The sequence below is a fragment of the Prionailurus viverrinus genome, chromosome B3, assembly GCF_022837055.1.
Source record: "Prionailurus viverrinus isolate Anna chromosome B3, UM_Priviv_1.0, whole genome shotgun sequence".
Lineage (NCBI taxonomy): Eukaryota > Metazoa > Chordata > Mammalia > Carnivora > Felidae > Prionailurus > Prionailurus viverrinus.
Window position 1 is genome coordinate 16,314,780 of NC_062566.1, and position 12,461 is coordinate 16,327,240.

The 12,461-nt window shown below is 55.7% G+C and overlaps 1 protein-coding gene across 10 annotated transcripts in view; it reads right to left on the minus strand.

Annotated features, from left to right (window-relative positions):
- Positions 1-12,461, minus strand: part of APBA2 (amyloid beta precursor protein binding family A member 2) — a 272,652-nt gene that overhangs the window by 2,459 nt on the left and 257,732 nt on the right. For 9 of the 10 annotated variants that reach the window (XM_047863713.1, XM_047863718.1, XM_047863717.1 and 6 more), the window contains 4 exons: positions 9,603-9,782; positions 8,339-8,551; positions 6,639-6,758; positions 1,212-1,352 (listed from right to left, as the gene is read on the minus strand). In XM_047863713.1, the coding sequence (XP_047719669.1) occupies positions 1,212-1,352; positions 6,639-6,758; positions 8,339-8,551; positions 9,603-9,782 (654 nt within the window). The remainder of the gene's footprint in view (positions 1-1,211; positions 1,353-6,638; positions 6,759-8,338; positions 8,552-9,602; positions 9,783-12,461) is intronic. The other variant, XM_047863722.1, reaches the window with a different exon arrangement.

The window sequence follows — 12,461 nt, forward strand, 5'->3', positions numbered from 1 at the left end:
AGAGCTGAAAACATTTCTCCTTCACTCCACTGGCTTCTTCATAGGTGTTGAGGCTGATCGCCCCAGTGGGGTGGCCATTTCAAACATCAGATTTTCCTTCCTGGGAAGCCCTTTGTAAAAAAGGACACTAATGGTGCCAACCTGGCCCCCTCTCCCTTTTGAGAGCCAGCCATCAGCCACCATCAATCTATGGGAAAATAAGATTCCTCCCCCAGCCTGGTAGTTTCACAAAAAACCGAGTAGACCTCAGGAATTGCGGTCAGAAACCCCCTCAGAAACAGCATCCACCCAGGGACTAAGCTTTACCCCCAGTGGTTACCAAAATGGAAGCCACACTCTTCCCCACATGGCCACAGAGCCTGAGAGGCCCAACAGCCCTCAGAATTAAATGCAAACTCCCACCCAGCACGGGCCCCTTTGCAACAGACCCCTCTTCCAACCCACCAGACACACTCGTGCTGGGTGAGGCCTCCTTCCATTTCACATACTCTGAGCACCTTACTTCTCACCCCAAATTACCCTGTTCACCTGTGAACTCCTTGAGGAAAACTGTGCCCCTCTCCTCCTACCCCCGTCCACCTCAGGCTGGCATTGCTCCGATGCCAGAAAAAAGTATAAGAGGAGGAAGGTTAAAGCCAGAGAAGCAGGAAAGGGTGCATCAGCCACGGCTGGCCTGCTCTGTGGATGGGAAGACGGCAGGAAGCAGGCAGAGCAGTGACCCCACTTCCGGGGTGGCCAGAGCCTCGTGCCCTGGAAGGGCAGGGGTCCTGCAGAAGGAAGAGCTCCCAGACTGAGCATGCACATCCAGTTCTAGAAAAGGCGTCAGCCACCTTTGCCCTCCTGTTGGCTGCACAAACAGAGCCAGAGTGAACAGCCAAATGCAGCCGTTCAGCCTCGTCACAGGTACTCCCTGGGTGAGAGGCCCAGCCCAGCAGCTCAGTGGGTGCCCAGGGCTCCCTAGAGAGGGGGTGGGTCACGCAGGTCAAGGTAGAAGCACATGACTAGCACAGACACACTCCAAGATTCCAGCAAGGATGGCTCTCCTAAGAAGGCAGGTATTCCTGGGGGGGGGGGAGGGGGGGGGAACCAGTGGCTTTCCTGAGCACCTCACATACCCCACTTGGGGCACAGATGTCAGTCATGGAAATGTAGGGCCCAGATGGCCTTGGACTCAGGTTCTGACTCCAGCAAAGTGACAGGCATGGCCTTACCTCTCCAACTGAGTTAGAAAGAGCCTGGACTATCTTCTCATGGGCTGTGGCCACCACACTCTGCCCGTTGATCTCAATGATGCGGTGGCCGACTCGGACGCCTCCTCGCTCTGCGATGCCCCCTCTCATGAGGCTGCAGATCTAAGCAGACACGCATCAGGTCAGCATGCAAGTCCTCACCATGCCCACAAGGAGCTCACTGCTGTCCCCAAACACGGAAGCAGGGAAATTAATCACAAAGAAAAAGAAACCCACAGGAAAACTGCTTATGTATGCAATCTGCTGACTCACCAACGAGCACATTTATGATTTGGAATAGGCTAAAAACAATAAAGTCAACAGCTTGGCCTGTGGGAGACCCTTGCAGGCCCTCAGATTCCCTACAGCGGCTCTGCCCCCTCAGCCATCCCAGAGCCTCTGTTCCTGGGTCAGGGGAGTGTAGAGTACTGGTAGTGTGTGCAGTTGAAGCACATCCTACAAGGTTCTCCACCAGCCACACTCTGCTCCTCTTTGAACTGAAGAAATCACTGTTCCCACCTCAAGAGGAGGTGATGAATTCACGAGCCAACAAACAGAAAGAGCTGGGGGAAATGATGAGGGCCCTAAGTTTTATGAAATCCACCCACTTGGGGATTCCCTAAAGATGGTGGCATCAGAAAGGCGGATGCCCGCCCAGACAACACAGAGAGGGCAGCTGGTCCCAGATGGGAGCTGCTGGCTCAGGGAGAGGAGGGGGGCCAGCTGCACCCTGATGGCTCCACAGGAGCAGTGCCCAAGTCCTGGAGATGCAGAGGCAGGCGGGGGCAGAAAGGACTCCAGGTGCCTCTCCACCACACTTTCCAAGGACCCAACGCAGGGGTCTAACAGCAGGGACCCTGGAGCTGAGGCTTCCTGAGAGTCCGCTGGCCACCGGAGGTCTCTCCTGCCTGCCCCACCCTGGCGCCTGACCACAGGCACTGCGGCTGGCACTGCCTAGACCCCGGCTGCCCCTTCCTCAGCATTATCTCAGAAGCCCTGGAAGACTGCACCCCACCACCCGTGCTGGAGAATGAGCCAGGCAGCAGAGGCCTAGGCTGCCAGAACCCTGTCCCCAGAGTGCCCAGGGGCCACCCACGTCATCTAAAGGCCTCACGGAATTCACGGTGGCCCTTTATCCTCATGGTCTGCTTTCCTTAATCAGGAAACACTACCAAAACAGCTTTCATCTCATTGAGGATTTTGTGACATTTTTGGGCATCTTTCGACTTGAAAAGGCAGGGAACCCCAACCCAGAGTCAGGAAGGGTCATTCTGGTCAGCACCCTAAGAGGTCAAGGGCCAACCTGCCAGCAGGAGGCATAACCACAGGTGGTGGAAGATGCAGGGGGACAGCCAAGCCCTTCTTCCTGACTCACTGTTCTTTTCATTCCATAGCAAGGCTCTACATGACCCAAGACTCTCCTCCATGCCTTGTGGTACACACCCACTGCCCTCATCCCAAGGACCCCTGCCTTTGTTAGGCCAACTCCTCATCCAATCCCTTGCCAGTCCTGCTCATTCAGCTGGGGCCTCTGATTTCCAAGGTGGCTGGGGGGATGACCATCCCCTTAAACAGGACAGCTCTCCCCCACTTGCCTGCCTCCCCTTCCCTCCCTTAGGACCTGGCATGGCAACTTTTTAAGGCCACCATAGGCTTACAAGGCCACTGACCACAGGCTGGCCCTGGCACCACATGCAGGATTCCCATCTGTCATTTGTTTTGTGGATCCTGTCTTGTCACTAATGCCACAGGCCTTTCTAAACCAACTTAAAAAGTGGGTCCCTCCCAACCTTCAGGGTCCCTGTCTTTCTGGTAGAGGACATATATACAGACTGATGTCACAGTCCCAGGCCACCACTGCCCAGGCAACTGGACTCCTGCCCAGAGCTGGTCACAGTACTGGAACCTGAGCACTCGGTACAGTCCAGGCTCAACCAGGGGGTAGGCAGAAGGAGAGAAGCAGGGTGAGCCGTGGCCACCCATTTTCCAGAAACGGGGAGCTCCCTGCCTGCCTGACTGCCCAAATTCTCCATACAAGAATTAAGGAGTAACTTCTATTCTTTTCTTCCCCCCTCCCAAATGATTTAAGGGCATTTTGTCCCCACTGTAACTGTTTCTCTGAAGATCCTGAAGAAGGTGCTTCGGGGTGACCTCGTTCACTTCCCAGCCTTACCAAGAAGCACCCAGTTTGCTCCCAGCCACAGCAGAGAAGGAGACACACCAGAGAAGGTGCAATCTTCAATCCCTGGTGGCAGCTTCCTCCATAGTCACGGAGATTCAGGACAGAAGGTGAAGAGGGAGGAGAAAACAGCTCTGCACCCTCAGAGGGAGTTGCCGGGAGGATGGATCCCCACCCTGGCAGGTGACCCCGGCTGGAATCTGGGGGTCAGGCAGATGGAGAGGACAGAAGGGAGCAGGAAGTGTTGAGGAGAAGGCCATGTGCACACACAAGCACACACATGCACACACACACACTGGTCCCAGCCTTCCCAAACGAGGTGCCCACAGGAACCAGGGTGTGGGGCATTCCAACTTCACGGGGTGCACTTCTGTGGGGGAGAAGGCTGGTGTCTCCCAGCGGGAGACATCTTGATTTCTTGAATGGTGGTGTGGAAAGAGAGAGGAAGGATCCGTTTAGAAACAGTGCTAAGTGGGTCATCCGTGGCCTGTCTGCAAACTAATGCACTGTACTCTGGGTGTAATGAAGCTGAAAATGGAAAAAGCACTTGTGCAAGACTAACTCAGATGTCAGCAAACTTTTCCAGAGGATTCAGGGGAACTTGGCTGTGTGGCACACAACTGTCAGCGGGCACAATGGTCCCTGCAGTCCTAGTCAGAGGAGAGACTGGCTGGCCCACCACCGAAGCCCTAATCAAGGCTTCAGGAGCACTTACTAATGCTAATTCAGGTAACTAATGCCCTGGGCCCTAGATACAAACTTATTGGCCCCTGCACTGCTCGTAAATGGTGTCAAATCCATGCACATGCTCCCCCTGACACCCTCCCACTGCATACAAGCGTCTGAAGGTGGGCAGTGGGAGTGTGGGTCTGCTCTTCCCAACAGCTGGCCTCAGGCCCAATCCCTGCTCTGCTCCAGCTGGGAGTGTGGAGGGCAAGTTACTTCACCTCCCTGTCCCTTAGTCCTCTGTGAAATGGTGACAGAAAATGCCATTCCCTAACTGGACCAGCCTTGCAGACACCAGCTCCACAGGGATGCCCTGTGGTTGTGGCTCCATTTCCTGGTTCCTAGAACTGACAGACAGATGGACTGACACCCCAGACAGATGGATCAGGGGGCCTCTGAGTACTGGCAACAATGAAACTAGATAGACTGGAAAAATGGAAGTCCTGCACACCCATGTTTAGAGCAGCATGAGTCACTACAGTCAAAAGGTGGAGGCAACCCAAACCCACCAATGTCCATTGATGGATGAGTGGAAGACCACATGGGGTCTATTCCTACAATGGAGTATCATTCAGTCCTAAAAAGGAATGAAATTCTGACACATGCTACGAGGTGGATGAACCCTGTGGACATTATGCTGGGGGTCAAATAGGCCAGTTGCAAAAGGGCAAGTGCTGTCTGATCCCACTTATTTCCATAAAGCACCTGGAGTATTCAAGTTCACAGAAGCAGAAGATAAAATGGTGGCTGCCAGAAGCCAGAGGCAGGGGGGGTGCAGGAATGAGAAGTCAGTGTTTGGTGGGTGCAGAGTTCCACTTTTGCATGATGAAGAGCTCTTGAGATTGGCTGCCCAACAGTGTGAATGTACTGAGCACTTGAAAATGGGTAAGATTATAATCGAGGAGCTCCTGGGGGGCTCAGTTGCTTAAGCGTCCAACTCTTGATTTCAGCTCATGTCATGATCCTATGGTTCATGGGATCGAACCCCTCTAGGCTCTGTGCTAACAGGGCAGAGTGTGCTTGGGATTCTCTCCCTCCCTCTCTCTTTCTCTCTCAAAATAAATAAACAGTGTTTTAAAAGATGATAATCAATTTTATCACAATTAAAACAAAAAACAGATGTCCTAGGAGACAGCTGGGGCTAAAGAAAAGGGGGTGAGAGAGGCCGATTCTACAACATAATGTAGCGTCTTAGCCACATGGGCCTCTCGTTCTGGAGGAAAGACAGGGTCACTAAGCTCCAGAAGGAGGCCAGAGCCCAGGCTAGCACGCCGCCAAACACAGGTGTGCACACACGTACAAGCACACACATATGCACATACACATATGTGCACATGCACACTGACAGCTGTGCAGAGGACCCCTCCCTCTCACCTCTCATGGGACAGCACCAAGATTTACTGAGACGCCCCAGTGCTGGGACATCCTTCGGCTAACTGCTTACCCTGCACATTAACCACTGCCACCTGGTGCAGGAAGTGCTTCTGTAGTGATCAAGGCAGGAAACCACAATGGGTCTGCGCAGGAGCTGACTGATGCCGGTCCCAAGCCAGGCATCCTGCCACCATCCACCCAGCTGTGGTCAGGTGCTGTGGAGGCTAAGGGACTCCCTGGTCACTGCTGGCCTGCTTGGAGGACACCAGCTGCCTTGTGGCTACCCCAGGCCAGCTGGAGCCAGGTCTCCTGGTGGGGCTTGGTGAGGGGAGAAGGGCACATCTGAGAGCCTCACTGGCCCTGGGGACAGGAGGCTGGTGGTCATGAGAGAGGCGCCACCCAGGGGAGAGCTCCAGTACTGCAAGGCAGCAGGACACTACATGGAGGGAAAAGTTACCAGGCCAGGCCCCTGTGGGGAGGCTGGGTGAAGCCACTCCAACCTGAGCATGCTGTGAGGGGTAAAGGATAGCTCTCCTGTCCTCAGAGGAGGCCGAGGGTGCGGGAACTCTGAATCCAGAGTTTTGGCCTAAGGAACACGCAATGTTTGGGCAGACCAACACTCACTCAAGCCCAGAATCACCTCCTCCTGGAAACCCTCCTGCTTCCTCAGTGCCTGACATGGTGCAGACACCTCACGAATGGCTCTGGGTGGGTGAATGAACGAGCAAACGATTGAATATCTGTTTGTTGAACACAGGGAGTCAGATGTTGCCATTGGCTGTATGTATCCAGACTGCAATGGGGAAAAAACTCCTGCCTCTCCTCCAAAGCAGGTGTTTGCCGAGAACAGCCATGACAGGGACAAGGATGCTTCACGTAGGGCCTGAGGACCCATTCCTAGGCCACACGTCAGCCCTCCCTCCCGGCTCAGGCCTGCCCTGGGAGCTGCTGAAAACTCCTGCCCTGTGTGGCCTGGCTGCTGGCCACTGTGCCCACCAGCCAGGGCCTGTCCCATCAGATGGGAGCGGTCCCAGGGACAGAGTGGGTAGAGAGTGGCCACCCCCCAGCCCCCTGAATCTGGGCCCACATGTGCACAACGAAGGTGGCCAAGGTGGAGAGGGCAGACTCACGATCCCGTTCTGCACGCTGAAGCCCAGCTGGTACTTGAGGTCAGGCCGCTTGATGAGGACCGTGGTGACTGGCGGGCAGCTGACGATGTTGAGTTTCACCTGCGTCTGGTTCTTTAGACCCTGCAGAGCGGGGAAGGGGTCATGAGGCAGCCTTAGATGCCACCTACCAGCACACTCTCACAGGCCTAGACCGAGGAGGAATCGGCTGGCAGGGGGGTGGCCCTGGATCCGATGGGTCAGTCACCTCCCGGCCTCTACGTCCCTCTGTGCTACCTGTACACGGGGCCACTGGCTTTCCCACGCACGTGGCAATGGGTGCCGTGGCCCACTGTGTTCTGCTGTGCCCTCTGACCCATGTGAAGACAAGCTGCTCCTGGAGCCGGAGGCCAGGCCCTGAGAACCACTGTACACAACCGAAGAGACAGCACCAGGGTCACCCTCCGAGGACTGCGGGAGGGGCCCTCCCCACACTGCATGCAGAGGAGCACTTTCTGTCTGGAAGGACCATGGGGAAGCCTTCCTCCAGACAAAACTGCTGATGGGTCAGGAAGTGACAAGCTCAGTGAAAATCTGTAAGCCGGGGGATCTAGCATCCACACAGAGACTGGGCCAGCTGCAGCCAAGGGTGACCTCAGGCCCCAGAGAGGATGCACCCCAGGCCCCTATTGTGAGGTTAAATGCGGGGGTGAGGTGAGGATGGGGCGAGGGGCAGGCCTCAATGTGGCTGCAGTTTCAGCTTGTTCCTCTGGCCAGTCGTGAGCCTTGGATGCTGCTCAGAGCTGCCTGGATATAGTGGGCACCCTGCTCCCTACACAGCCCCATCAGAGCCTGGGTGACCAGGTACCCCAGGAACTGCAGCCCTCGGAGAGAAGCTCCAGGCAGACAAAACCTCTGGTACTGCAGACTGAAGCCTTTCCTGTATCTATCATCTGTCTTCCTAGGTGGTCACTCATCAGGCACATGCTCTGCTGGGCTGGCTTTGAGAGCCGGCTCATGGGATGCTCGGACCTTGAGAATGCCCTTTATCTCCCAGGTTGACAAGGGAGGGCAGAGGGGTGTCCTCCAGCACCAAGACCATAGCAGATGAGGAGGGAACAAGCCACAGGGGCTGGGGGCAGACCACAAACAGAAGGCCACAGGATGGCCCCCAAGCAGGCAGAACCGTCTGGAGACCCTGAACAGAGCAAAGGCAATGCTGTGCCAGGCCTCCTGGTCTCTCTGTTCTTTCTGTCCTGGGGCTCTTGGAGACCTGGTTTAGGTGTGAAGACCCCCCCCCCCCCCCCCATTCCCTGCAGAGGCCAGCAGCTCAGCATCTTCCAAAAGCCCAAACTCACGGGTCAGACAGTAGGAGCAGCCTCCCGGCTCTCACACCCATGCAGGGTGACCATCCCTCTCAGTATGCCCCGGAAACGGGACTCTTGGAGTTAACCTGAGAAAGTCCCATGCAAACCAGGTCACCTTGCATCTGTGGGTCCTCGGCCCTTGCTGGGGGTCCGTGTCCCTCAGAACTGGCATAAGTGAAACCAAACATCCCCTTTTCACCCCCAAGGGCAGCCCATGTCCTTCTCTGATTTCAGTGATATGGTGTAGTCTTGGGGTCAACATCACTGGGTGGGTCTGTCTGCACATGTCTCCTCATGTGTCAAGGGGGGATTACAATGCAGTGAGAATAAAACAAGGCAGGGGCCCTGTGTGCGCACCTTGATGATGCCCTGGCAGGTGGCGAGGGGCAGCCCCACCAGACTGGTGCCGTTGATGGACATGATCTGGTCCCCGATGCTCAGCTTCCCTGAGCGGGCAGCTGGGCCACCATTCATCATGTTCGCCAGGATCACTGTAGGCAGGATGGAGCCCCAGCCTGACTCCACCACCACCACACCCAGGATCTCCCCCTTGTGCTTCTCCAGCTGCAGCTGCAAGGAAATCAGCAGTGAGAGGTGCCCGTGACGGGGGCCGGGGACCTGCCCGCCTACCCTCCAGCCTCACCCAGCTCTGGCTCCCAAGCCCTCCTGGGGTGCCCCCAACAATCCTGGAAACCAGGAGCAGACTCCCTCCCGCCCATGCCCAGCATGGACTCCCCCAGGCCCAAGCATGGCTCCAGTATCCTGCCTCCCATTCTCCTCACCTCCCACATACCCATGGAGGAGGCAAGAAGAATGTTCTCAGACTCCAGGCCTCATAACTGCCCCTGGCTCTTGCTCTTGTCTAGAAAAGTCCTATGTCCCATCCATCCCAAGGGTCACTTTCTCAGAAAGCTGCCCGTCATGCATTCCGCAAGAAGCCAGGATCATTCATTCATTCAATCATTCAATAAGCAGTCTGATTATTCATTCATTCACTCATTCAACAAGCAGCCAGGGTCATTTATTCATTCAACAAACAATAAGGGTCATTCATCCACTCATTTGCAAGCAGTCAGGGTATGGGTCATCCCCAGGGTATTTGCTCTTGTGTCTTAGGATAACTTTCTAAGGCCCTCCCCCTGCCCCCCCCCCCCCCGCCCCTGCCCCCCAACAGCACACACAGGAACCTGCTGAGGCCTCCACTCCTGGAAGCTTTGAAACTCCCCTGGGCAGAGCACCCAAGTTCCCTGTTTTAAAGATGCTTCTCATATGCTTTTCAGAAACACCTCCTGGGTGCTGAGCTCCAGTAGATGATAATAGCAGCATTAAAAGGCACATTTTCAAGGTCATTAAGACTGATTGTAATCAGCTCCTTTGTTACAACAACACCTCATTTCACACACAAGCGCTCAGCTCTGAAGGAAGGAGCAAGCATTCTGGGCAACACTTCATTCTGCAGTGAAGACAGGGATTTGAGGAGCCCTTCTAGGGCTCCAGTCCTCTGGCAGTGAGCTGGTGTGGGGCAGTGCCGGCTGGCCCCAGCTCTTCAGGGACCCAACATGGGTGGCAGAGGCCAGTGCAGCGTGGTGCCCGGGGCCTGCCGAGGGTGCATGCGGCTCACCTCCTTGCGGTTCTCTGAGTTCGAGAAGTGGATGAGATCATCGTTGTACATCTCCTGGGTATTGATGATGTCGCTGTACTCTTTCTGGCTCAGGTCTTCTGGGTTGATGCCGTTAGCCCGCAGGAACTCCTGGTAGGCCACGCTAAAGGCCTGGCCGATGGACTGTGCGATCAGCTGGGCCTGTGGGCAGGGAGAAGCCCACTGGAGACACCAGCACAGGCTCCATGCTGCCTGGAGCAGAGTGGCCGCGGCTGGGGGCAGAGTGCACACAGAAGCCTACAAAGGACCCCTGTCCGGGCTTAAAGGAACAAGTGGGGGGTGGCGCCCGAGCGGCCCCGTGGGTAAGGCATCCAACTCTCAGTTTCAGCTCAAGTCATAATCTTGCTCTTCCGGAGTTAGAGACCCGCATTGAGCTGTGTTGACAGTGTGAAGCCTGCTTGGGACTCTCTCTCTCAGCCCCTCCCTTGCTTTTTCTCTCAGAATAAATAAATAAACAACAACAACAAAAAGAGGGGTGGCTCGTGGCTCAGTTGGTTTGGCTCAGGTCATGATCTCACGGTTCGAGGATTTAAGCCCTGTGCTGGGCTCTGTGCTGACAGGTCAGAGCCTGGAGCCTGCTTCAGATTCTGTGTCTCGCCCTCTCTCTCTGCCCTTCCCCGACTTGCACTCTGTCTCTCTAGCAAAACTAAACATTAAAAAGAATTTTTTTAAATTGTAGGCTCTCTTCTGGTGATAGCTGTCTTCCCACTAACGCCCCCTGGTCGGCTGACTATCTGCCGTCAGGGACCAATCCTGACTGCTCCCACCTGAGCTGTTTAAGTCCCAGACCATCCAGAACAAAGCACAATTTCAAAAAGTCTGAGAAAATTATGAATTGTTTGCTAAATATCATATTTTTGTTGCTTCCATTGGTGACTGTCCTATATTTTCTTTCCACCCCTCTTATTTCCAAAATAGACTAGAGGTGTGTTCTTCAGGGAGTGTCACAGAGACTGTCAGTTGTCTCCCCAACATTTATGTCTCCTCAACAACTGAACCCAATGGCAACTGGGGAGGCAGGTGTGCGTTCAGCTGTTCTGGTGGGGGGTGTGGCTGTTCCAGGCTGAGGTCTATAAGAAGCACCAGACCTAGGGACACCAGCACAGACCCCACAGAGAAAATCACTTCCTTCCACTTCAGGGAACCACTTGTGTGGACATTACTGAATCTCTGACACTGCAGAGCCCTGGACATTGAAAAGTCATTGTCAGGCATTCCCTGTCACCAGCCAGTGTGCAGATGGGGGACAGGTGGGTGGCAAGAGCTAAACCCCGAGCTCCCAGAAGGATGCCAAGCACACTAACAGCTGTGTGGCCCTGGAGAGCAACAGGGCTCCCAGCGGCTTGGCCCACCACAGGGCCTCCTCCCCCAGCCCTGGAGTGAGGGGACCCCAGTGCTGGTCTACCCCCTGCCACCACCTGCCTCCCCAACAGCCATCAAGGGGGCCTTCTGCATGGGTGCCCTCAGCAAACCTCAGGACTGGGAAACAAAGGATTTGACCTAAATGCCTAAATCCCTTCCTCCTTCTACACACTGCATGATTTAAGTGCCACAAATGACTATGTCTCTGTAACGAAGTGGGCTGGGCTAGGTAATAATGGCAGAGCGTGGAAGGCTTTCCTGAAATAGGTGCAGATTCTAGATTGAACTGCCCTCCTACGCTGGGCCCTCAACAGTTTACAGGAAGGACAAGCCAATGTTCACTGGAGTAAGCCCTGTCCACTCCCAAGATCAGTATTTTGGTATTTTGGCAGTGCTGTTTGGGTGGACCAGGCAGAGATGCTGTGTCCTGGGGACCACTAAGTGACACCCCAGCCTGGACATGAGTGGATCGGAGGGTGGGGAGCCCGGGAGAGGCACATCCGAGAACAGCAGAGCAGCAGCCAAGGCCAGAGGGTAGAAGGTGAGGGTAGGGGGGACAGGGAGCCTGGGAACTGTCCTGCCCCCCCTGGGGTCTCAGGACTTGCTTCTGGTTGCCCCAACGCCTCCAGGTCTGTCCCCAGCTGACTGAGGTCCTGACAGGGTGGGAGTCTGAGAGCAACACTCCCTTCACAGCTGCACTTATAGTCTGGCAGGGCTGCCCAGTGCCCTGGGATCCACCTAGGGTTCTGCCTGGGTGCCCCAGCCCAACCCATAGGAGCTCCTAGGGACAGTGGGTTCCCTGGGGTGCCATCCAGGAGCCCTTGGCATCTCCCCGCCAGCTGCTGGTGGCAGTCTCCTATTTCCCCATCCACCCTGTGTCCTCGTGTTTCTCCCAGCTGGACTGGGGGACATACTTGGAGCCCTTCAGACAAGGGGCTCACCTGCCCCCCAGTTCACAGCCTGGGCCTGTGGGTGCTCAATGCTGTGAGGCCAGGAGTCCCACCCAGGAAGGTGGGGAGTGCAGGGGGCCTCAGCCAGGGGCTGGCATTGGCAGGGTGGTGCCCAGAGGTGACCGACCTCCTGCAGGAGGTGAGGAAGGGAAAAGGGAGCTGCCATACCCCCAGCACTCCTTTGTGTGGCTCATCTACACTGGCCTCAGCCCAGGAGCAACTGTTTCTAGAGGGAAACTGAGGCTCAGAAGGAGCCCTGGTATCCTTACTGCCACTCCTGTTTTCTGCAGGTGTCCCACACCACTGTCACCAGACCCTCAGAGATCCCTTACTCATCCCCAGCAGCCCCCCTGGACAGAGCCACCATCCAGGTCATATGCTCTGGGCAGCTGCTCAGCGTCCCTGGACACACCCCAGGGGGTGGGTCCTTCCCCTCCCTCCTTCAAGGACCACTTGGGAATCCTATTCATGCCCACCTTTATTGGCCCTCAGCCTTCTCTCCTTGCAC